Source organism: Anguilla rostrata, chromosome 1 (genome assembly GCF_018555375.3).
Source record: "Anguilla rostrata isolate EN2019 chromosome 1, ASM1855537v3, whole genome shotgun sequence".
NCBI lineage: Eukaryota > Metazoa > Chordata > Actinopteri > Anguilliformes > Anguillidae > Anguilla > Anguilla rostrata.
In genome coordinates, this window is record NC_057933.1 from 80,854,564 (window position 1) to 80,880,826 (window position 26,263).

The following is a 26,263-nucleotide window of genomic DNA, read 5'->3' on the forward strand; positions in this document are numbered from 1 at the left end:
TTCTGCTGTCGCCATAAGTACGCCGCCAAGTTCAAATTGAACTGTTCAACCACTGGTGCAACAAGCAAGCACTTTGAACTTAACCGACAGCGTATTAGGAGTAGGCTACTGTGATTGGTTTTTCTCCTGTGAAGAACACAGCGTGTGGCCAATCGTATTTTAGAAAATAAAAAAATATTCAACTGTTGATTCAAAGCTATGCTTCAAAGTAACGAGTAACGACAACCTTAATAGAAATGTAGTGTCAAAAGTACAATATTTATCTTTCAAATGTAGTGGAGTAAAAGTCATTTTCCAAAAAAACAAATACTCAAGTACAGATACTCAAAAAATGTATTTAAGTACTGTAGTCAAGTAAATGTACATTGTTACTGTCCACCCCTGGTCAAATGTCTCATTTTTTTTTTTTTTTGCTAAACTCAAATACACTGCCAAGGGAAAATGTTAATCAGTTAATCACTATTTATTGTTTTATTTTCTAATTTGGAGGATTTAAAAGTGGGAAAAAATTTGGAAGTCGTATGATGTCATGTCTGTCCAGGGCTGTCCAGTATGTACCAAAAATGTCATGTCCCTTATGTGACACCCATTGAGAATGACCTTGTGTCCCTGTATGTCCCACAAAGTTTTACCTGCTGTCGATTAGTTCCTGAAAAAAGCATGTGACTTAAAAGCCAAATCTGGTATGTGGTGCTTTTATTGAATATGAGCCACCAAAACCGGGGTGCTCTATAGATCCGGCAGGAAACAAAATGGACTCAGTTTGACAGCGTGTACTTAGAGTCCCAGTGCTCTCCGTGTAGACGTCCTGTGTGAGTGCTGTATTTAGAGTCCCAGTGCTCTCCGTGTAGACGTCCTGTGTGAGTGCTGTATTTAGAGTCCCAGTGCTCTCCGTGTAGACGTCCTGTGTTAGTGCTGTATTTAGAGTCCCAGTGCTCTCCGTGTAGACGTCCTGTGTGAGTGCTGTATTTAGAGTCCCAGTGCTCTCCGTGTAGACGTCCTGTGTGAGTGCTGTATTTAGAGTCCCAGTTCTCTCCGTGTAGACGTCCTGTGTGATGCTGTATTTAGTCCCAGTGCTCTCTGTGTAGACGTCCTGTGTGAGTGCTGTATTTAGAGTCCCAGTGCTCTCCGTGTAGACGTCCTGTGTGAGTGCTGTATTTAGAGTCCCAGTGCTCTCCGTGTAGACGTCCTGTGTGAGTGCTGTATTTAGAGTCCCAGTGCTCTCCGTGTAGACGTCCTGTGTGAGTGCTGTATTTAGAGTCCCAGTGCATTGTGAATACTCAGCCTGTGCCTGTTATCGATCTGTGATTTACTGTTGGCGTGTCTGTGATTCACCGCTATGGTCTAGGACCCACAGTCACAGCGAATGTCTGTGATTCATTGTCACTGTAGTTGTCTGTGCTCTCCAATCACCAATAACCCTCTGCTCTTACTCTTTGACTGTTTTTTCCACAGCAACAGATATGAATGCAGTGCTTTTTACCATTAGACCTCCAACACTGGAAAGCCAGATTAGCACATCAAGTTGTTTCTCAGAGGAGTCACATCAGGCAGAAAGCACAATTATTTTTTGGGGATTTTCTCAATGATGTTAAATTGCCAGGTGGTAGTTCAATATAATGGGTAATGAACTGGCAAGGAGACATGGCAAGGAGAACTCAACAACTGTACAGCTGAATGTGATATGTATGCTTAGTGCTTCTATTATATAATTGTATAAATCATATTATTGTTATATGTGTACAACTGTGCTGTTTGTAACTGTGGATCTTATGTTCAGACATGCCTCAGATCTCTGGCTCTGGGAGCTGCAGCAGAACTACAGCAGAGATCAGCTGCTCCTGTGAGAGCCATGGGAATCCCTCTCCCAGCATGGAGTGGCGTGTGTCTGGACTGCGGGTCACTAACTCTACTGACAGAGTCATCAGGGAGGAGCAGCTGGGGAACACAGGCCTGAGGAGTTCCCTCACCATGCGCCAATCACAGGGAGACAAGCCCACTCTCCTCTGCATCAGCACCAACACTCTCGGCTCCTTCAGCCTCCAGCTCCACCTCCCGTCTCCACAGCAACACTCAGGTATTTACATATATGGCTGTTCTTAAAACTTGACTTTTACCGTATGTCGTAAAGCCTAAATAACACTGTTATAAATATAATGTAACCCCTATTATTATCATTCAATAGTGTTTCTACTTTTTCAGACAGAGTCCACAAATTTTCTTATTCTGGTTTTGTATGAACCAGAATCTGTAAGACCTGAATTTGATGAAATAGAATTGGAGGGGCAGAGTACTCTGACTGTTATGAATAATTTAAAATGAGGGGATCCAGTTTACTCTGATTATAAAGCACTTTTTAAGTGCTGGATATCTATAAATAAGTCATGTCTGATGATGTCTTTCAATAAGTCTTTTAGGCATGAATGAGATCCAACCATAATTACTTTTTTTTTTTCAGGATTCACTTGCAATCCACTATTACTTATTATAAACGTAGGACTGATTTGTCTGTATGTGCTGACTGTTGGATTCTGTATCCACAAAAATAAAAGGTACAGTCATCTTGATCTTACTGCTGATAAAATATATAATTACCATAGTCTCTGACCAGATACTGAGAGGCAATTATGCTTTCAGTAAAATATATTAAAAGTTAAAACTATCCCATCCAGTAAATGCATGTGGCTTGCAGAGACATGCTGGATAAGCAGAGGCAATAACACATTCTCTCTCTACTCTGATTTCTATGTCTCCAGGTTGTCTAGAAGACTGAAGGTGAGTATCACCATCCTTTATTCTTCTTCCTCATCTGAAACACTCTGTCTGCAGCTCAGCCTGATTTCACCTCTATTTTACATTCACACCATCTGTGTGTCTTTTCCTTTAAAGGGAGGGAGGGACGGGGACACATATGCCAGTCTGCAGCTTTCCAACATCAGCCCTGACTATGACGTGCTGCAGGTGAGCAAGTGTGACACTGAGAAATATACACCAGGGGGTGCCACTATGCTCATATTTACGAAAACTCATATTTATGAAAATTAAATGTATGTAGATTCCCTCAGTATCGGAGCTGTGTGTAGTAAAGACAGGATGAGATCTGTATTACTTTTTAATCACTCAGTCCAAACAGAGGAGAAAACCTCACAGACTCAGCTGAAGGGCTAAAATGCTATTTTCTTGCCCTTAATGTTGATGCAGAAGCCTTTTGTTCTTTTCAAAAAATGGAAGTCTTAAGCCATCACCGTGAAGTGTCCAGACTAAGGCTGAATCCACTGATCGTCCAACAAGTTCACTTGGCATCACTCTCACCTCCCACAATGGGTCCTTTGCTGGCATTATAAAATTTTAAATGGGGGATAATATACAAGTCAGATCTTTAATCTGATTGGTTATCACACCATGTTCCTCATCCCACTGGTCAATTTGTTTTCTTACCTCTTGTCGCTACCTATCCCAAAATGCCTTGCAGACTAAAGAATTGTCTCTCATTGACAATGAAGAGAGGCGATTATAAATTGGCTTCTCGTTGGAGGATATGTGCCTTCACTGTTGAACTTCAAATAATGCATACATAATTGGAAATATTTTTTTAATCTTATGAGTTTATGCAGAGCTCATTTTGTAATAAAAAAAGTTTTGTCTTTCCACTTTTTCCTGTATGCAGCTCAGCCTGATTTCACCTCTGTTTTACATTCACACCATCTGTGTGTCTTTTCCTTTAAAGGGAGGGAGGGACGGGGACACATATGCCAGTCTGCAGCTCCCCAACATCAGCCCTGACTATGACGTGCTGCAGGTGAGCAAGTGTGATACAGAGAAATACACACCAGGGGGCGCCACTATGCTCATATTTATGAAAACTCATATTTATGAAAATGAAATGTATGCAGATTCCCTCAGTATCAGAGATGCGTGTAGTAAAGACAGGATGAGATCTGCATCTGTCTTTAATCACTCAGTCCAAACAGAGGAGAAATCCTCATAGACTCAGCTGAAGGGCTAAAATGCTATTTTCTTGCCCTTAATGTTGATGCAGAAGCCTTTCGTTCTTTTCAAAAAATGGAAGTCTTAAGCCATCACACTGAAGTGTCCAGACTAAGGCTGAATCCACTGATCCTCCAACAAGTTCACTTGGCATCGCTCTCGACTCCCACGATCGCTTGCGGGCATAGTAAAATTTTAAATGGGGGGTAATATACAAGTCAGATCTTTAATCTGATTGGTTATCACACCATGTTCCTCATCCCACTGGTCACTTTGTTTTCTTACCGCTTGTCGCTACCTATCCCAACATGCCTTGCAGATGTAAGGAATTGTCTCTCATTGACAATGATGAGAGGCGATTATAAATTGGCTTCTCTTCAGAGGATATGTGGCTTCACTGTTAAAATTCAAAGAATGCATACATAACTGGATATATATTTTTTTTAATTTTACAAGTTTATGAAGCGTTAATTTTGTAATAAAAACGGTTTTGTCTTTCCACTTTTTCCTCTTCATATGAACATAGGCACTGCCCTGAGACTATGCCGGTTCGTGCACTAAGGTGTTCCATTAAATAACCATGAACCTGTGTGTGTGTGTGTGTGTGTGTGCGTGTGCTGTATATGTTAGGTAAAAAACAAGCATCAGAAAGACACAGGGACTACACAAGAAGAGAACGATGATTACCAGAACCTGGAATATGGAAACAGACCAGATTCAGGGGCTAATTAAAAATGTGAGCGTGTTGTGTTTCTTTTATAGCAGATGTATTTTTGTGTTAAAAACAAACAAAAAAAAACACCAAATGTTGAGGGTAATGTTTATCTATCTGTCCTAAGAGCATTTTTATAACATGCAGAGATGTTTATTTAGTATTTATCCTGAAGAATAGAATCTAGTTTTTTTCATTTTTCATTCTTTTAACAGAATCACTATGTTTGTACACTGCACTTGCATCTTTTGTGCTTTAATGACTGTATGCCATAGGTTGTCGCATAAATTCGGCTGCTGTCTGTTTTTGAGAACGCCAAATCAAAATTGCATCCTCATGGATTTTCAAAGAATGTTACATTGTGCTCTAGGGTTGTTATACGTTTTTAAAAAGTCCCTTGTCCCCCTCCTGAATTTGGAAAGCTGGTTTTCAGTCATTCTGCATCTTATGGTTCAAACAGTCTGCTGAAAAGCTTAAAGGAGAAAGACTAATATCAATTACTGATTTCAAACATGGAATTCATGACTCAGGGACTGACGTATGCTCCTGTTTTTAGCCTCTGCTCTGCTCTTTAATTTCTATTATACTATTGTCTCACTGCACATTTGTTGTTTGTAACTTAATTGGCAACTGTCTTAATGGGTAACTCTGTATTTTATGTCAGGTCCCCCTTGTAAAAGAGATCAATCAGAATGGGGTACTGCTGGTTAAATAAAAATTAAATAAAGATTTAATAAATATTTGCATCCTGGTGCAGTGCCTCGTCTTTTTTCCTGTCTCATTCGGATGTTTCTCTGCTGTCCGTTTGTGTGTTGGACATTAATGCGAATTTGCTTATTTTAAATAAGCTGTAAAGACAGACTCTGTTGCTGAGTTTGGCATTTAAGCATATTCAAATTATTGTACTGAGACAGAGAAAAAGTTCAGAAGCTTTTTCAGATGAAAGTGCAAATGTTGCACTTACATGTAGCCACATATTTTCTATGCATGTTAGACAAATATATTTGCAGCTTCTCGTTCCGAGCAAAAAGCCACATATGAGCAGTTCCTTTTTTGTGTGCATTTCCACTTGTGCTCTGCATGCTGTGGGTCAGTGTGTAGTGGAGACAGACTGGATATTCTTCTGTTCTACTGTAAGTACATTTCCACCTGTGTAGCGCTTGGCTCAGTCAAACTACAGATTATCTTTATACTGCCTCTATCATTAGCATTTAATTAAAAAGAACTACTCTGAAGCTCATATATCATGTCAATAATGGAACCGTTTTATGATCATTTCTTCCCAGGATTTGTTGTGGCTCTCAGGGATTTTGTTTTTTTGGCTGAAGATGCAGAAATTACTCTCTCAGCATTTACTCTGTATGTCTCACATATTGCAATATATTTTGAGAAATTGAAATTCAGGTAGTATAATGTGTATTTCTGAATTGATTCATATGACAGTCAATATCATGGCAACGTTATGTTAATGATGACACATTGTTCAGTTCACTGCAGATGGATGGTCATTTTTATAAAAAGCCTTTTTTTCATTTTTATCCATAGTCTATTTTAAAGTGTTTTCTTTGATGTTATGTAGAAGTACTGAGTTGCTGCGGTTGTATATATATAAAACAAATTAGATAAAATCAAATCTGTACTTTCATGGACATGTAGGGAAAGCTTTTTCATTAATGAAAAAGTCCTCGGTCCTTAGATATAAATGATCAATTAAAACATTAGAGCCATATTCAATGGAGTTGCAAGGACTTTGCGCTTGCTCACATATTCTAGTCAACAATTAAATAATACACAATTATTTCATAATACATGTCTTGCACATACAGCATATACACATGCAGTATAATCTGTTGATAAATTCAATATCGTTTGATGCTTTGGACTATATAAACGACAATACGCCATTCTTAATAGTAACTGTTAGGCAGGGCCGAAGTGTTGTTACCAAGTCACACTTACAAATAGCTTCAAGAAATGAGCCACACAGGAAGTGCACTCTCCTTGACCGATGAGGTCTGGTGCTTCAGCCACAAGGGAGCAGCTGTAAAAACAGATTTCATGGGTTTGATTGAACAGGCTGTTCATGGTTTTATCTGTCATGCAACTAATTTTAAAAGATTACATCCTATCACGGCCAATGATTTTGGCTGCTGCTCTGTTCACGTTCTGAATTATTACAGTACCTTCATCATGACTGCACCTTCACATCAGGAGAACATGAGTACATTCAGCCTGATCACCCAACAGGACGTAAGCATAGTACCTCTGGTCAAATCCTCCAAAATGACCAACATAAGTGTTAGTTAGGCCAGTTACAGCAGTTGTGTGGTTGTGTGAAATTAAAAATTAGAAAAAAGGAAAAAGGGAAACTTAAGATTTTTCTGCACCCCACTGCCCCAACTTTAAATCCCTTCTCCTCAACTTGTTTTTTTATTTCATTGTATGAAAGATCCATCTAATGACGGATATGACAGACCTCAAACCCAGGGTTCTGGCAGAAAAGGATGTCGCGCTGACCAAAGCACTGAACTAGCACAGCGGTTATACCGCCACTCTAGTGTATGAGCCAGTTCTCCCGTCAGCACGGAAACACAGTACGCCTATGGTCGAAATGACCTTGTGTGCTACATTTGCTGCTGTCCATTCATTCTGTAAATAATGTGTAGTTGTGCTAGTTAGGTTATTGCAGGCCTTCCTTACATGCACAAAATATATTTACTTCATGGGCAGTGTGTTCAAATAGCTTTCCAAAATTGCATGTAATTGCATTTTAATTTCCATGATAAAAAGGCAATGACTCAGAATAACAGGATTTAACCAGAACAAATAAAATGCAGGTATAATTCTATCTGTCCAATCAGTGAGCCCCACTGCTGCTGGTTGATAAAGGACTGAATAGGAGGTTTGCACACACTGTCTGTCTATTGGTTAATTTGCTGAGTGTGTTTTCGTCATACTTGTTCCTGGTTATGGTTATACACTTTGTTGTACGTCGCTCTGGATAAGAGTGTCTGCCAAATGCCTGTAATGTAATGTTTCTTCTCTCCAGATCAGCTCCACCCAGTGCCTCTGCTCCTCACTAATACTGAGACATGATTGAAGCAGAGAGGTTCATCCTCATTGGCTGCCTGCTGCAAGGTGGGTCATTAAAGGGGTGGGGTCTAACTCTATACTGGAAAGATGCACAGCGATCCAAAGGGATTACTGTAGATTATTATAGTATAAAACATGATGTTTATATATAAATTTGTGGAGAATGGATGTGTTTTATATTAATTATAATTGCAGCTCTCAGTCAGTAAAACATTTATTGTATTAAATATGAATAAAACATTCACACAGCAAAGTCTCGTGAGGTCTGTAAAGCTGCTGTTGTGTATGTATAAAGCTGACCCAAGTCCCCATATAACTGCTGTATTCACTGAAATGTGCTGTGTGTGTTGCAGGTGCCCTGGCAGGAAAGTTTGAAGTCTCGATGCCTCAGAGTATGGAAGCTCTGAGTGGATCCTGTGTGCTGATTCCCTGCAGATTTGATATAAAATCTGATTATAAGAACGATCTGACAGCTGCGGCTAAAGGACTGTGGAGAATAAGTAAACCCAGCGGTAGAACCGTGTTTGATTCCAGCAGAACTGGGACAGCAACTAAACAGAATGAAATTAAAGGAAGATTAATTGGGAAACTGGAGGAGAAGAACTGCACCACAATCCTGGATCACTTCACTACATCTTACAGTGATTATTTCTTCAGAGTGGAAGCCTCAAAGACATTGAAGTTTACTTTTCCTAATGGTGTCAAAATTAATGCCCAAGGTACTGCATTTGCTGTTATGCCTTTTTCACTGTGTGCCATTGTATTGATGCCAGGATTCTATGCTTTAAAAATTAGGTACCGGAGATAGAAATACTGTCCTCTATGAGAAATACACATTGGATGTAAAATAAAGAATGAAAATGACTTAGATGTCGTTAGATTTCACATGTAAATGCTGTTTGCTAGTTAGACACTGTTGATGTGGTGATTAGTGTGTGCTCAAAATGCTGTGTCTCTCTAATCCTGAGACTCACAGTAACCCGTCCTCATGTCTCCGTGTCTCCTAGACTCTCCACCCAAACCCAACATAACCACAGAGAAGGTGGAGGTGAAGGAGGGAGCCTCTGTGAGTGTGAGCTGCTCTGCTGCAGCCCCCTGTCCTGAACTCCCCCCAAATCTGACATGGACCCCCAGGCTGAGTGACAGTGTGGATCAACTGCAAGAGAAAAAGGATAAAACCAAATCTGTGTTTTCTGTTCTGAACTTCACTGCTTCCCACCTCCACCATGGGCAGAAGATCACCTGCAGGGCACTTTACACACTGCAAAAACGAGACACTCAGAAGACATCTGAGGCCAGTAGGATTCTCAGAGTTCTATGTAAGTGAGCTGGATTTGAATGTATTACTCTTAGATTTTATAATAATAAAAATAATAATAATACGTTTCATTAAAAAAATAATTTTTGTAGCTTTTCACTGTATGGTCAGTATGCTGAATTAATAAAATAATTAAATAAGGACAATTAATGCAATGATATGATTAAAAATCAAAAATAGTACATTTACCTGATGTCATGCTTATCTTTAAAAGTATTCTACCATTACATTGCATCAAATGCTATATTACTCGTCACATGCCATATTTTCATCTGCTAGATGCTCCTAAGAACACCTCAGTGTCAATCAGGCAGTGTTAGTGGGCAGCTCTGTGACTCTGACCTGCAGCAGTAATGCCAACCCAGCAGTGCAGAACTACACCTGGTATAAAGTGAATGGGACAGAGATGAACACTGTAGGAACTGGACAGAATCTCACCTTCAATGTGACTGAGTCCAGTGGCAGTGAACAGTACTACTGTGAAGCACAGAATAAACATGGAAAAGAGAAATCAAAAACTGTACAGCTGAATGTGATATGTATGTTCAGTGCATCTATTATATAATTGTATAAATCATATTATTGTTATATGTGTGCAGCTGTCATATTAGTAACTGTGGATCCTGTGTTCAGACATGCCTCAGATCTCTGGCTCTGGGAGCTGCAGCAGAACTGCAGCAGAGATCAGCTGCTCCTGTGAGAGCCGTGGGAATCCCTCTCCCAGCATGGAGTGGCGTGTGTCTGGACTGCGGGTCACTAACTCTACTGACAGAGTCATCAGGGAGGAGCAGCTGGGGAACACAGGCCTGAGGAGCTCCCTCACCATGCTCCAATCACAGGGAGACACGCCCACTCTCCTGTGCGTCAGCACCAACAATCTTGGCTCCTCCAGCCTCCAGCTCCACCTCCCGTCTCCACAGCAACACTCAGGTATTTACATATATGGCTGTTCTTAAAACTTGACTTTTATCGTATGTCGTAAAGCCTAAATAGCACTGTTATAAATATAATGTAACCCCTGTTATTATCATTCAAAAGTGTTTCTACTTTTTCAGACACAGTCCACAAATTTTCTTACTCTGGTTTTGTATGAACCAGAATCTGTAAGACCTGAATTTGATGAAATAGAATTGGAGGGGCAGAGTACTCTGACTGTTATGAATAGTTTAAAATGAGGGGATCCAGTTTACTCTGATTATAAAGCACTTTTTAAGTGCTGGATATCTATAAATAAGTAATGTCTGATGACGTCTTTCAATAAGTCTTTTAGGCATGAATTAGATCCAACCATAATGACTTTTTTTTTGTTTTTTTCAGGATTCACTTGCAATCCACTATTACTTATTATAAACGTAGGATTGATTTGTCTGTATGTGCTGACTGTTGGATTCTGTATCCACAAAAATAAAAGGTACAGTTATCTTGATCTTACTGCTGATATAATATATAATTACCATAGTCTCTGACCAGATACTGAGAGGCAATTATGCTTTCAGTAAAATATTTTAGCAGTCAAAACTATCCCATCCAGTAAATACATGTGGCTTGCAGAGACATGCTGGATAAGCAGAGGCAATAACACATTCTCTCTCTACTCTGATTTCCATGTCTCCAGGTTGTCTAGAAGACTGAAGGTCAGTCTCACAATCCTTTCCTCTTCTTCCTCATCTGAAACACTCTGTCTGCAGCTCAGCCTGATTTCACCTCTATTTTACATTCACACCATCTGTGTGTCTTTTCCTTTAAAGGGAGGGAGGGACAGGGACACATATGCCAGTCTGCAGCTCCCCAACATCAGCCCTGACTATGACGTACTGCAGGTGAGCAAGTGTGACACTGATAAATATACACCAGGGGGCGCCACTATGCTCATATTTATGAAAATAAAATGTATGCAGATTCCCTCAGTATCAGAGATGTGTGTAGTAAAGACAGGCTGAGATCTGTATTTGTTTTTAATCACTCAGTCCAAGCAGAGGAGAAAACCTCACAGACTCAGCTGAAGGGCTAAAATGCTATTTTCTTGCCTTAAATGTTGATGCAGAAGCCTTTTGTTCTTTTCAAAAAATGGAAGTCTTTAGCCATCACAGTGAAGTGTCCAGACTAAGGCTGAATCCACTGATCCTCCAACAAGTTCACTTGGCATCACTCTCACCTCCCACAATGGGTCCCTTGCGGGCATTATAAAATTTTAAATGGGGGATAATATACAAGTCAGATCTTTAATCTGATTGGTTATCACACCATGTTCCTCATCCCACTGGTCACTTTGTTTTCTTACCTCTTGTCGCTACCTATCCCAACATGCCTTGCAGACGCAAAGAATTGTCTCTCATTGACAATGAAGAGAGGCGATTATAAATTGGCTTCTCGTCGGAGGATATGTGCCTTCACTGTTAAAATTCAAAGAATGCATACATAATTGGAAATATTTTTTTAATTTTACGAGTTTATGCAGAGTTCATTTTGTAATAAAAATAGTTTTGTCTTTCCACTTTTTCCTGTATGCAGCTCAGCCTGATTTCACCTTTGTTTTACATTCACACCATGTGTGTGTCTTTTCCTTTAAAGGGAGGGAGGGACGGGGACACATATGCCAGTCTGCAGCTCCCCAACATCAGCCCTGACTATGACGTGCTGCAGGTGAGCAAGTGTGATACAGAGAAATACACACCAGGGGGTGCCACTATGCTCATATTTATGAAAATGAAATGTATGCAGATTCCCTCAGTATCAGAGATGTGTGTAGTAAAGACAGGATGAGATCTGCATCTGTCTTTAATCACTCAGTCCAAACAGAGGAGAAAACCTCACAGACTCAGCTGAAGGGCTGAAATGCTATTTTCTTGCCCTTAATGTTGATGCAGAAGCCTTTTGTTCTTTTCAAAAAATGGAAGACTTAAGCCATCACAGTGAAGTGTCCAGACTAAGGCTGAATCCACTGATCCTCCAACAAGTTCACTTGGCATCGCTCTCGCCTCCCACAATCGATCGCTTGCGGGCATTATAAAATTTTAAATGGGGGATAATATATAAGTCAGATCTTTAATCTGATTGGTTATCACACTGGTCACTTTGTTTTCTTACCTCTTGTCGCTAGCTATCCCAACATGCCTTGCAGAGGCAAAAAATTGTCTCTCATTGACAATGAAGAGAGGCGATTACAAATTGGCTTTTCGTCTGAGGATATGTGGCTTCACTGTTAAAATTCAAAGAATGCATACATAATTGGAAATATTTTTTTAATTTCACGAGTTTTTGCAGAGTTAATTTTGTAATAAAAAAGGTTTTGTCTTTCCACTTTTTCTTCTTCATATGAACATAGGCACTGCCCTGAGACTATGCCGTTATGTGCACTGAGGTGTTCCTTTAAATAACCATGAACCTGTGTATGTGCGTGTGTGTGCTGTATATGTTAGGTAAAAAACAAGTATCAGAAAGACACAGGGACTACACAAGATGAGAACGATGATTACCAGAACCCTGAAGATGGAAACAGACCAGATTCAGGGGCTAATTCAAAATGTGAGCATGTTGTGTTTCTTTTAAAGCTGATTTATTTTTGTTTTAAAAACAAACAAAAAAATAATCACTGAATGTTGAGGGTAATTTTTATCTATCTGTCCTAAGAGCATTTTTATGACATGCAGAGATATTTATTTAGTATTTATCCTGAAGAATAGAATTGAGGTTTTTTCATTTTTCATTCTTTTTACAGAATCACTATGTTCACTGCACTTGCATCTCTTGTGCTTTAATGACTGTACGCCATAGGTTGTCGCGTAAATTCAGCTGCTGTCTGTTTTTGAGACCACCAAATCAAAATTGCATCCTTATGGACTTTCAAAGAATGTTACATTGTGCTCTAGGGTTGTTATACGTTTTTAAAAAGTCCCTTGTCCCTCTCCTGAATTTGGAAAGCTGGTTTTCAGCCATTCTCCATCTTATGGTTGGAACAGTCTGCTGAAAAGCTTACAGGAGAAAGACTAATACCAATAGCTGATTTCAAACATCCCCAGGTAATACTAGTGCCGTGCGAACAGGGCTAAAGGTAAAGAAGGAGGATGAGACTGAGGTGCAGATAATTTTGTTCTCTTTTCAGAGCAAGGCTGAAGATCAGAGAGGGCTCCCGTTCAATGGCGTGAACTTCGGTCTAAACCCACATGAGAATAATATTCACTTTTAAAGGGGCAGTTCACCCGAAAATGAAAGAAAGCTATGTTTCATCTTACCAGGAGTGCTATCTTTCCATCCAGGTAGTTTTTCTGAGATTTGATGTGATGTGTTAAACTTTCCGTTTTCCTCTATCTTTCTCTCACTCTCATCTCTCTCTCTATTTCTCTCTCTCTCTTCCCCACTTATTCAAAGCACTGTGCTTTTGCATATATGATGAAAAAAAGTTTATTTTTCAAAGTTTTTCTGACCCAAGTTAATTGTACTTTTTTTATTGGCAGAATTAAAAAAGTGTCTGTTGAGTGAGAGACTGAAAGGACCTTTTACTGTCTTGCAAAGAAAGCTGGGGGAGAACAGGTCTTAAACACAAGTGCATTCATTTACAGTCTTTTTGAAGTTGTATATAAAATAAGGGAAGGACTAAATGAGGTATGTGTTTCTTATTTTATTTTTGTTGTAAAATTAAGGAAAGATCAAACAAAAATAAACTTCTGTACAATAGCAATTTGAATTATGTACAGTAAAAAGTGTTACTCTAACAGGATTTATGTTGTCAAAAAGGGATAAAATGTATTTGCTGGTTTGACATTGAACATTTGTTTAAGTGTACAGGTGTGGATTTACTGTTCAAAAATAATCAAATTCTGATTTGATTATAAACTGTCTACTAAAACTGTCTAGGTTCATATTAAAAGCTTTCTTTGAAGTAAAAAAAAAATGTTTTTAGTTTACTTGATGACCGCTATTGTGCTCCCATATTTAATTACATTTTTTACAATTGCTTTGACTTATTTTGCACAACAGAGTTTAAATGTGCAAAACTCTTAACACAGAATGCTGTACTGTTCATTTTGGGTTCAAAATGTAATATAGCATGCAAAATAAAAACACCAGTGTCAAATCAGTGAATATTATATGCAAAAGTTTATCACAGCACCAGAACATTAGATATTTCAAACAATGAAAATCATTGCTACATTTTCAATATACAACAGTCATCATCAAATAATGCTGCCAAACACAAAATCCTTCTGATCAAAAACGAGTTTGAAAGTGTTCCTCATAATGCAAAATTCTATACTCCTAATCTTGGGCACAAAATCATATATAGCATGCACAATAGAAACAACTGAACCAAATTAGATTGCACTTCATGCTAAAGTTTATCATAGTGTAGCGTTCGGCGCGGAAAACAGAGGGTCCGTTTCCGAATTGGCCCAGCGGAGCTTAGCTTTATTGCAGACATCACTTATAAACAGTTTTACAGACCTGTCCCGTTCGATCGGGCGAACAGCTCTTTTATAGCTCTGGGACGCCCTGATTGGCTTAATTCGCTGCCTTCAGTGCACCAATCACCGGACATTAGCGAGAGCCAATCGCAACATCAAGCACACAACACAAAACTAGCATTACTTACAGCGGTGTTCATAGCGATATTAACAACACTGCTGTACACAAGCGTAAGGGTCCAACGAACACAAATACAACGAAGTTAGCTAGCGCTACATAAGCGACTATTAACAGGCTAAGCACATTTAATAACAACACAAACACGACCATGCATTTACAAATATTTACAGCTAGCTACAATAACGGAGGCGAGATCGTCACAATAGTGTCAGAACAGTGCATATGTTCGTCGTTGAAGTTTAATTATTGGTGCATTTTCAAATACAAGGGCCATTATCAAATAATGTGGTCAAAAACAACATACTTAGCAAAAAAGACTATGCCTAATGGTCATTTCCTCATAGGTACTTGAAATTATGTACAGCAAGCATCCCTGTGATAGACTGCAGTAGCCTATAGCGCTTGTGTTTTTATGAAAGACAAACAAAATATTAGATTAGATTATATGAAGTTTAATCATTAAAGAAAAATTATACAGTAATGCAATACTGTAAACACAATTGTATTGTACAGTAAAAACAAAAACAGTAAAAGCAAAAACAGTTACAGTAACAACAAACTTTACCATAAAGTACAAAAAAAAAAAATGCTTAAGCAGCATTTTTGCCTCTCCGCTGCATTTGGCCACAGAATTTCGTTGACGTTGCATCTGATGTCTTCGTTGGCAAGACAGCGCTAGTAAAATCTTTTAGAGTGCCTTGTCCACCCCTGACACTGCTGGGCTGTAATGTCATCGCATGCCTCATCCATGGCCTGAAGGAGCATTGCCTGCTCATATGGACGCCTATCGTATACCTTCCACCTCCAGTCCGAGAAAAACTCCTCCATGGGGTTCAGAAAGAGGGAGTAAGGTGGAAGGAATTTTGATCGGAACTCTGGATGGGCTGTAAACCGGTCTCGCACAGCCAATGCACGATGGAAGTTTACATTGTCCCAGACAATGATGAACACCATCTGAGCATTTGGCTGTAAGAGACGGTTGTATAGCCCATCCAGAAAATGTATGAGGCGCACAGAGTTGTATGCCCCCAGCAGAGGGTCACGAGCCTCAACTGCATTGTGGGAAATGGCAGCACACATTGAGATGTTGGCTCCGCGCTGTCCTGGGACATCAACTGTGGCCCTCTGAATTACATTCCAGCCCCAACGCCGGCGCTTGCTGTGTCCACGTGTCACTAAAGACAACGACGGCATCCATGTACGCAGCGCAACCCTCTAGGCCAGCCAACACCCTGTTCATGAGTCTCTGAAACGTCGAAGGAGAATTTTTTTGCTTTACCAACCAACACTGACTGTAGCATAACGACTTGTTCATCCTCTGGCCAATTAAGAACTTTAGCTAGTCTCTCAAACAGCAGAAAAAACGTGTCTGGGTCTTTTTCAGAAAATTTAGGGATTGGACAAAGATTGCGGGTGACATCAAAACCAGAGGAGCCAGAATTCCCATCTAAAGAACTAAGTACAGAAGCCTCAAACCCAGGTCGACCTACCAAAGATTGTCTTAGTACTTTGCTCTTTAAATTTCTCACGCTCAAGCCAACTTATCCTGTTCAAATTTTAGTTTTGCAAACTCAATTTTCTCCTTTAAATCTTGTTCGGATTTTACTTTTCCAACTTCAAGCCTTAACCTCTGCATTTCAAAGTCATGCTTGACTGTCTCTAATTGCACCTGGTCCCGAAACGACATCTCGTGTTCCAATTCAGACTCACTCTCTGGCTCTTGAGATGGCAGTGCAGCTGGCATGGGTGCTAATGACAATGTAATGTCCTGTTCGGATGCCAAATGAATTGCCATGTCTCTTAAATCACCTTTTTTGTGTGCAGATGCTACAGTGCCACCCCAAAACACTACTAGTTGACTTAATTCAGCTTTAGTAAAGGACAAGAATACACTGTTTGACAGTTCCCTTGGAAAACCCTTAACTTTCCCACTCTCTATGGCATCAAGGTCAGACATCGTGTTAAATTGTGATGAACAAGGGAATTGCAATAGAGATGCAACCTCCCGAACGGAAAATTTAAGAAGGATGAGCAGGGCACAAAGTGAGAAACGGGCAGGCAACCCGAAAAAAAGAGCCCCCCGCTATACTAACGGAATCCCTAGTCGTCATGTGACGTAACGGCTGGGTATTTAATCACTCAACCCTGCAGCATAACACACAACCTGACAGACTGCATCACACCACGGAATGAACCCAGGACAAATGCCACAAACCGATTTAGTCACACAAAAATAACAAACACCCACCAAAATCGCCAAACAGTATCCCTGAAGGACACTGTCGCTACAGCCTAATTGGGGCAATTGTGCACAGGTCTAGTAGTAAAACACTGGCGTGTTGCCAGTCCAGATCAGTGTATCACTACTCACCCCTCCTCAATCGGCGACCGCAGCACAGAGGCAGAGACGAAAAAAAAACTCAGTGCTGTAACGAAAACACAGTTCAATTATTCTCTCCACCCGTACGCTCAACGGTGTAACAATTTAGAAGGCTTGACTTCAACTTCAACCAAGCTTCTTCTAAAACAAACACAATGCCACGTGTGTCAAAATAAATGTTTTTAATATAGCCTCAAGCTCAACGTTACACCAATTCAACTCAATTACGTTATTCCTTCAAAGGGGCTATCCAAACAGACCCGCACTTGCTGGTCTGCACAAGGCAAGCACATAAACAGAGCTCACCAACACTTACTGTACCACACTCGCCACTGATAGGCCAGAACGCCCGCGCACATCCGCGCCTACATACAAACCAGGAAGCAAACACTAGCTCTGCTTAATGCGAATCGAGAGAGCCACATGGCAAACCGATTATAACACTTTACCCATGCTAATTAAATATCAAAAAGGGATATGTTTGTGACCCACAAACAATCCCGGACGAGCCCCAAATTCATGTGACGACCCGGCTCAAGGACCGACACATGAAACGGACACCAGACTTTGGTTGAAGGAAATAACAAGTGTTTATTGAAAAAGAGAACAAAACCAAACTAGCTATATCAGCGTCAGTAATCAGTGTGCATGGAGGTGTTGGGTGCCTGAAGTGTTTGGGTGTGCTAATTAAAGCATAAAAATGTGTACGGGGAAAAAGTGCAGCAGCGTCTGTGGCAGTCAGGCTTCCAGCTGGTGGAGAGAGAGTGAACGCCCAGCATCCTTGCCCTCTTAAGGACTGTGAACAGCTGCGTGCAATCAGGACTGCTACTCCCGACAGCACGCAGCACCCCGGCCAACAAGGGCAAATACACAGGCAGGTGAAAACAAGAGGGGAGGGGCGCACGCAAGGCCTGACAGCGCTGAATGGACCCCCTGGCGATGTTGGACCCTATGCACGTGCCTAGTTTTCCTAGATCCGGCCCTTGAGACCAATGGGCAGGCCTACTCACATGCGTACATAATCCTAATGTGATGTCTAGGGCATGATGTCAACCAGTCTACACATTTATAGAGGATGGGTCGCTAAAGTATTCGCTACTGTAGTATTGCAACATTGCTATACACATACCTGAACATATTCCACCCTCAAAGCCTTCACTCTATCTTCATTCCTTAGGAAAGGCACCAAGTAAATTTGTTTCTTTGTGATTTGGTGCTTTTTCAAAGTTCGCCCAATTGTTGTTAGGCTGATTGAGTGGATGTTTTGGAAGATTCCGTTATCTGCCAGAATGTTTTGTTTGGATTTTCTTGATCCGTATGTCATTTCTTTGAATCGCCATGTCTGCTAGTGCCCTCTCCTGCTGGGCAGAGAGAAGACGGCCATGTCCTCCAGCTGATGGTGCTTTTTCAGTTCTAAAGTACAGTAAAGATAACAATTACAACAAAGATAATTCACACCCACACTTTAGTATTTATGAAATATACTGTATCACAGACAGCAATATCAATTTTACAATTACTGTAATTTCAATATACAGTGACTGTACAGTAAATTACACATATTGACTTACCGATTATCTCTCTTAAAAAAATTTTGTTAAGGATGCCACAGATGACCTTTTCAGGTTTGGCTGCAAAACCCTCCCAGCTTCAGCCAGTGTTAGACCTCTGTTTACCACATGGTTGACAATAGTGGCTCTAATTTAATTTGACACATCTGCTCTTCTGCCTCCTTGGGCCACGACCGTGACCCCGTCCACGACCACGACCACGACCACAACCACAACCACAACCACAACCACAACCACAACCACAACCACAACCACAACCACAACCACAACCCTGTCCTTCGTTACCAACCTCAACCTCACCGATCTGCTCCTTGTTGTCAGAAACTGCCATTCAGGTTTCTAAGCAGCCTTTTATGTAGCAGTGAAGAGATTATCAATTGCGTTGCAATGCTACTCACCTGGGCAAGGTTGTTGGAACTACTGAGACATGACTACAAACACCTGTTGAACTGATTTAGTAATCTGCATTTTAGTAATAAGCATTTGAACATTGTTGTAATATTAGGTGGCTGTATTCTGAGAATGGAGCATATGATTTAGAGTTTGGCACTTTGTATTAACAGTTTTGCACTTTGTATGTCAGCATTGGATGTAGTGTCTTAAGGTAAGAATTCTGCAAGTCAGTTTAGCACTTTGTGTTAACAGTTTTGCATTTTGTATGTCAGCATAGGATGTAGTGTCTTAGAGTATGAATTATGAAAGTCAGTTTGGCACTTTGCATTTTGAGTTTTGTACGTTGAAATTCTGCTGTGCAAAATGAGTCGTAAAAAACTGTAATTAAATAAACCATAGCAAAAGTCTTCGCTTGTTTCTCAAGGCAATGGGAGTAAAGTCCACAAGAGGGAGACAAATATCCCGAATGGGCCAAAAGTGACAAAACTGGATATTTTCTAAGCCAGGGAAGTCACACTTCAGTCCTGGACGGTCGCAGTGTGTGCTGGTGTTCGGTGTGTTTCAGCACGAGTGATCAATCGAAGTCTTTGATTGGCTTAAGTGTCCATACACTCCTTGTTCTCAAAGCCTTAATTGTTTGCTGATTGCAAGGAGGCCATCAGTAACTGCAGACACTAAATGGTAAATGGACTGCATTTATATAGCGCTTTTATCCAAAGCGCTTTACAATTGATGCCTCTCATTCACCCATTCACTCACACACCAACTGTGAAAGGCTGCCATGCAAGGTACCAATCAGCTCGTTGGGAGTAATTAGGGGTTAGGTGTTTTGCTCAGGGACACTTCGACACGCCCAGGGCGGGGGATCGATCCGGCAACCCTCCGACTGCCAGACAACCGCTCTTGCCTCCTGAGCTATGTCACCCCACCACAGCCCCACTACAACCCTCCAGGCCTGGCATTTCACACCTCTTTTGGAAGTGGTACAAAACAAATGAGTTCTGTGTGTACAGAGCATGACGTGCTTAGGAAAAAAAAACACAACTTATTAAGCAATAAAAAACCTCAGAAATATGTTTTTGTTAAAGTATCTTATGATCACAGCCATTACACTTGAGCGATGATGGATTTCAAATCTATGCTTGCTGTTGTTTAGAGTTTTCCTCATTGTTCAAGGAAAGCTGAATTCAGATACGAAGCGACTTATGTGCATGCGTTCAAGAATAAAAATTTATATTGAGATAAACTGAATGTGTGAATGAAAGCTTGAATTTATGCAATCTAGATGCACTATAAAATATATTATTAAAATGATCTGTTACTAAAAGGGTTTTTTTTTTCCACTTTTCAATTTTTGTGATGTTTGATTTTTAAGGGAGAAGGCGGACAAAAAAAAGAAGTTTAAATCTATGTTTTGTTTTACTTTGCCACTCACAGCCTATTCATATGGATACAGGAGGCAAAACTGAACAGTGGTACACAGAGGTGACAGCGTTCAATAAATGCAGTTAGCAGAACAACTGAGGATATATTGACAGTTGCATATATTTAATAAAATTACTAGATGAACACCTCCCTCCAGAGGAAAAGAGGCATGTAAAATTCTTTCAGTATACCATACTCAAAAGACAAAACTGATCTATTTTATTTTTGCTAAAATTTCCATATTTCTCAATCGCATGACTGGACAAGTTAAAAGTAGAAAATAACCCCAAGGTTTGTCTGACCCTTCAGATGACTTCCCATATTTGGAAGCCCTTTAAACCTGTATGGACTTGCATGATAATATTTTCAGCCTGTTAACAAGCTCAGCAATGTGAAAAGCTTCTGACTTGCTAACAAGCTACAGTTGGGAAAAGCTTCTGTCTGAATTGCTGGCAAACTGATGTTCGTGTTGCTAATACTTTAGCTAGCTATTACAGTGTGCCGGCAAATACAAGAAATCATTCATTTAAAATCAACATTTTACCTCAAGGCATTGTATTGTTTACTGTTGTGGCTTATCTCTTGGTTTAAACTGAACTGCACCATATTTATTTATTTACTTATTTATACAAGTAAACCTTATGGGTTGACAGGCAAGGGGACAGTGGGTGGGGTGTCTAGATGGACCTTCATCTTTATAAATTGTGTGTGTACCTGTGTGTGTGTGTGTGTTTTGGGGGGATTAAGGATTATGGATATGCTTATTGGATTAGGGTGCCCTGTTCACAGGACAGATTATACACAACGACACCGTCAGCACACTGCTCCTGCTATCTGGGCTAGAAAAGATCACTGGTGTCCCCTTCTGGAATCCACTGTTCGGACGGGTTCCGCTTGACAGGAAGTTTTCCCTGAAGGCTAAATTCTATTTTATCAGTGTCTAACCTTACAGAATGTGAAAGATAGAATTGTACATATGTATTTACATATGTTTTCAAATACAAATGCATATTTGTATTTGACCCAGGTCTGGTGTGCTTACATGTGTGTGTGTGTATGTGTTTGAGTGTGTGTGAGCGAAAGATTCATTTTTTTTATTGATAACCTATTTTAATCACCTGGACATACTTTGATAGAGACTTTGAATACATTAACAATCAAAATTGTTAATGACTTTATATATTTGCAATATTTATGTATTGAAATCATAATAATTCTGTACCAGACCTGGGTAAAATACAAATACGTATTTGTATTTGTATGTAGATACATATTTGAAGTACTTTCAAATACATTTACACATGAAATATTTTGTATTTGATTTATTTAAAATATTTTATTGGAAAACCTGTCATGGTTCTGCATTTTCTGTTTCTGTTTTTCCCCTTTTGGCCGCCAGATGGCTGCACATCAGTTTTGTGTTTCAGTTCGTTCTCCCTCCCTGTGTTAATTGTATCTCATAAAAAACATGTTTTCAACGTACAAAAATGCCAAGTTACTCACACATACAGTACATACACCGTCTATAACTCATTCATTCAGACTGCCAAAATCCAGGCCTGAATTTCAATGAGTTCCACGAGGCAATTCGAAATGTTTGACACTTTGATCTGACACAAAGTTTGCATGACATTGTAAAATGGTAAGATTACAAAACACAGGGCCAAGTGACTTGAAAGAATTGAGGAAATATTGGGTAGCATTGCTTTGGAATACATCTTATTTCATTTCGGTGAGGCAAGATAGCCTATATTGTTTGTAGTACCATAACTTGGCGTCATTTTGATATCAATACTTTCAATGGAAATGTATTTTTTATGAGATATAATTTCTTTTTGCAAAGCGTTTTATTATGAGAGTGAGAAATGCAAAGTGACCCTGTAAGAAACGGTTGTGGATTATGGCTATCCTTGTGTGAATTTGTAGAGTCTGATGAGCGTGTACAGTTTAGCAGTTTCGGCTCGCTATATATGTAAAACAGTGGCTGTGACAAAGGGTGTGGTGGCGTAAGTGTAAAAACGCATCAGAAACGCAGAAATATGGCCAGTGTATGTACTCACGGATTTGACGGCCATCCAACCAGCCTTGATTGACAAAAGAATCAGCAAGGCCGTAGAAATAGAGCTCCCTAGGTCGCAACTTGTGTACCCTTCTGTCCTGCTTCATTGTCTGTTATTTCGTGGAGATGCACTTTTAGTGTTTGTAAGGTTTATAAGAAATTTTGATAGGCTTATCTGCAGGTAGGAGTCCTCTTCGCTGTTTTGCTAATCTAGAACTGGAAAACTTGATAGTGGAGACATGTTGTTAGTGGGATAGGCGGCAGGAAAAATAAGAATGAGAAGAAGAAGAAGAAAAAGAAGAAAGAAGAAGAAGAAGAAGAAGAAGAAGACGCGACGAGACCAAAATCCCCTTAGTTTGGGGCTTAATTGTGTGGACATGTGAAGCTGTTTATGAAACCTGTCTGTTGAAATGGTGCCAGAATGTACAGAATTTAACATTTTTAAGGGCTGAGTGTCTGTGGCTGTTGTGGTTATTTCTGTGGGGAACCCTGAAGAGTGCTGTATAGGTATGGGGCATGCCCCCGCCAAGGTGTAACATGGCGAGATGGCATCCCTGCCATCCCAATTATTGGTTTTAATTATTCTATCATTGTTCCCACCTGTGCCTTGTTATCCCCTCCTTTTCTGGTTTGATTGTTCTTTGAGTTCACCTGTGTTTTGTTACCCTTGTCTATTTAAGTTCTTTGTTTCCTGACTCGGGTGCTGGTTCCTTGTGTTTCTGCCTGCGTTCCTGCTTGTGTGTGTTCCGCCCTGCCCGTGTTCTGTCCTGCCTGTGTTCCGCCCTGCCCGTGTTCCGTTCTGTTTTTTTCAGTTCTTAAGAATCTTTTTGTGTTTGTGGTTTTGCCCCTCATGGCTTTTTGTTTGCTCCCTGTTTGTTAAGTAAAGTCTTTGTTTGAATTTTCCTTTTGGAGTCTCCCGTGTTTTTTTACTCTGCGCCTGGGTCCAACCCCCGAATCCTTGACAAAACCAAATACTTTCACAAACAGTAATAAAAAAATACATTCCTTTAAATAAATGCTTTCCTGGGAAATCAAATACTTTTTCAAATAGTATTTAGACCCTTTTAGAAATGTATTAAAATACAAATATTTAAAATATCCCAGAGTTCTTTGTACAATACTCCTTGGGGCTAGGGGTTGAATTTGGGCAAGGGTAGCCTACGTCGGCAATTTTAAACAACCCATGTGCTGCCTCTAACAGTCAGTAGCCTAAATTCCCGTACATGTCTTTGCATGGGGAATGGCAAACTCAGACTTCTTGATAAGCTACTTGACAGTTTGTTTGTTCCAATGAAGTTAGTGGCTTTTACTGTATTTCTGTGTATTTCTGTGGTCAGAGCGTTCGGCAGCCATGCAAACAGTTTCTTCTTTTACATTCTGTAAGGTTAGACACAGATAAAATAAAATTAATTCGTACATACTCACTACCAATTAACAATGGAAATCGGTACAGTTCGACTGGGGCCATCAGCAGTCACCTGACCCATTCTAGTCAAAATACTGTCCTCTAAATTGGACAAAACGTTCAAATTTCAGAGCTGATAGGTTCTTGCATATCCAATGCTTCTCAAGTCTTTCAACAGCTTGGTGCAATTGCGTATGTTGCACTACCGGCTTTATGTTGTGAAAGTATTTTCAAATAATTTAATTAAATCAAACCCTTTTTATGTGAAAATTCAGTATTTTTAAAGACTCGCAAAATTTCTGCATTTTTATTGCTACTTGGCACTTAGTCGATCGATTAAATCAGTTTATTTCACAGTTAACGCACATCGTCTGGTTTCTAGGTTTTCGTTTTTAAGGCGAAAACAAAAACCAGCAGACCCTGGACCTCTGGGGATCAGGACCAGGCCACTCCTGATAAATGGTGCGATTTGTAAATTTGTTGGTGTCTGGTTTTTTTTGCAGCTGAGGACGGATTCCATGGCGGACGTGCTGAGGAGCCTGAACCTCCTGGAGGTGCTGAAGGAGTCCATGGAGAAGAAGGGGCTCTCCGAGGTGAAGGAGGCGGTGGAGGACCTCTTCATCAGCAGGGTGAACATCGCCGTAGTGGGGGAGAGCAGCCCGGAGAAAACCGCCCTCCTCAACTCCCTCAGCGGCCTGGGGCCCGGGGACGGTGGGGCGGCCCAGTTCCCCTCCCCCAGCCCCCAAAAGGAGCGGACAGTTCACCAAAACCCTAAACACCCCGACTTCCGACTGTGGGACCTGCCCTGATGGCTCACCCTTTGACCCAGAGGAGTACAAGAAAGTCAAGTTCCTGCGCTACAATGCTGTCATCGTGACGTCCCTCTCGGATGCGGTTTTACAGCAACAGCGCCCTCGTGTGGCGGGAGGCCAGATCGCTCCAGAGGGAGGCTGTGTATTCGCCTTGCTGGCCTCTGAGGCGACTCGCGGGAGTCCATGGAGCCTAGGCGGAAAGCCAGCCAGGAGGCGTTGGGGTCGGAGGGCCTGGCTTCCCCGAGGGTCTTCCTGGTACGTGGCACCACCTTGGAGACCCTGGACTTCCCCAAACTCCTGGAGGAAATGTGGCGGGATGTCCCGGAGGTCAAGGCTGCCGCCCTCCTCCTGGCCCTTCCGGCCCTGTTCGTCGCCGTGGTGACCAGAAAGCGGGACGCCCTCAAGGCGCTGGTGTGGGCGGCGGCCTCGCTCTCGGGTGGCGTTTCGGCCATTCCCCTGCCCCTGGTGTCCTCCACGGTGGACGCCGGCGTGGGGGTGAGGATCCTGAGCAAGGCGTGCGACTCGCTGGGCCTGGACGACGCGTCGCTGGAAGGTCTGGCCCGCCGACGGGGGCGGGACGGGGCGCGGCTCAAGGCCCTGTGCGCCTGCCCCCTCTCCCGGGAGGTCACCAAGGGTGCCGTGAAGAAGCTGCTGGCGGCCGCAGAGAAGCAGAAGCCCACCGGTGCCCGCGTGGTGGAGATGGCGCTGCCCGTGACCGCCAAGTCCGCCAGCCGCTCCTTCACCACCATGTTCCTGGCGCTCAATGGCGCCATTGACGACATGGCCGCCGATGCGGAAAAGGGTGGTGGCGGCTGCAGTCGGGGGGGCAGATTGAGGAACTGAATTCTTCGCGACCAATTTAAGAAAAAAACTTTTGACACTTGGCTAAACTGTGAAAATGCACTGCCGAGAAGGGGAGGTCTGTTTGTGTATATTTCCTGTCTAAGGAAGAGGGGCCATTATTAAGTTTCAGTCATTTTACGATAAGGACATAGTACATCCAGATTAACTGTAGCTGATTTCTAATCCTCTGTCACATCCAACTTGTAGGTAAGCAGCCACTTTTACAATTCTTTCATGGGTAAAGATGTCTCTCTACCCCCCCCCCCCTCCAGGTACAGGTATCAATGCCATTGCTACAACAGTTATTAACATTTTATTTGAATGTTTGTGAGTTTAGTAGCTTTTGTCTGTACTCTGCCTTGTTTCTGGTCTGGGAAAACAAATAGCAAGTGTTATCGCTTTAAATAGAAATAGACTTTGCTGTTATTGTGGCCTTTTGAGTTCAAAATAGAGGTGCATTGATATAAATAATTTAGTAATTCCATTCAGGAAAGATATGCACTCAAGGTTTTCAGTCAAATATTCTTATTCAAAAATATTAACACCGACGGTAAAATTTAAATTTTTTTTAAAAATTTAAAATGGGGGAAAAGAATACTTAATTGGATTTAAGGCTTTGAAAAACCCCCCCGTGTCCCCCCTGTTTCCCCCAAACCCCCCTTTTAGAAAGATTTTTATTTTA

The 26,263-nt window shown here is 41.0% G+C and overlaps 1 protein-coding gene, 1 long non-coding RNA gene and 1 pseudogene across 2 annotated transcripts in view; all 3 read left to right on the top strand.

Annotated features, from left to right (window-relative positions):
- Positions 1 to 13,526, top strand: part of LOC135237324 (myelin-associated glycoprotein-like) — a 35,452-nt gene extending 21,926 nt beyond the window's left edge. Inside the window, exons 9-10 of the mRNA XM_064304388.1 lie at positions 12,530 to 12,635; positions 13,213 to 13,526. Coding sequence (XP_064160458.1) covers positions 12,530 to 12,635; positions 13,213 to 13,214 — 108 coding nt within the window. The 3' untranslated portion in view covers positions 13,215 to 13,526. The remainder of the gene's footprint in view (positions 1 to 12,529; positions 12,636 to 13,212) is intronic.
- LOC135237457 (uncharacterized) lies at positions 10,415 to 10,932 on the top strand. The gene is made up of 3 exons (XR_010324831.1): positions 10,415 to 10,521; positions 10,726 to 10,744; positions 10,859 to 10,932. It is a non-coding gene; the product is annotated as an uncharacterized LOC135237457 (long non-coding RNA).
- A 10,695-nt stretch (positions 13,527 to 24,221) lies between the features above and the next one.
- Positions 24,222 to 25,818, top strand: LOC135237351 (interferon-inducible GTPase 5-like; annotated as a pseudogene).
- The last annotated feature ends 445 nt before the right edge of the window (positions 25,819 to 26,263 follow it).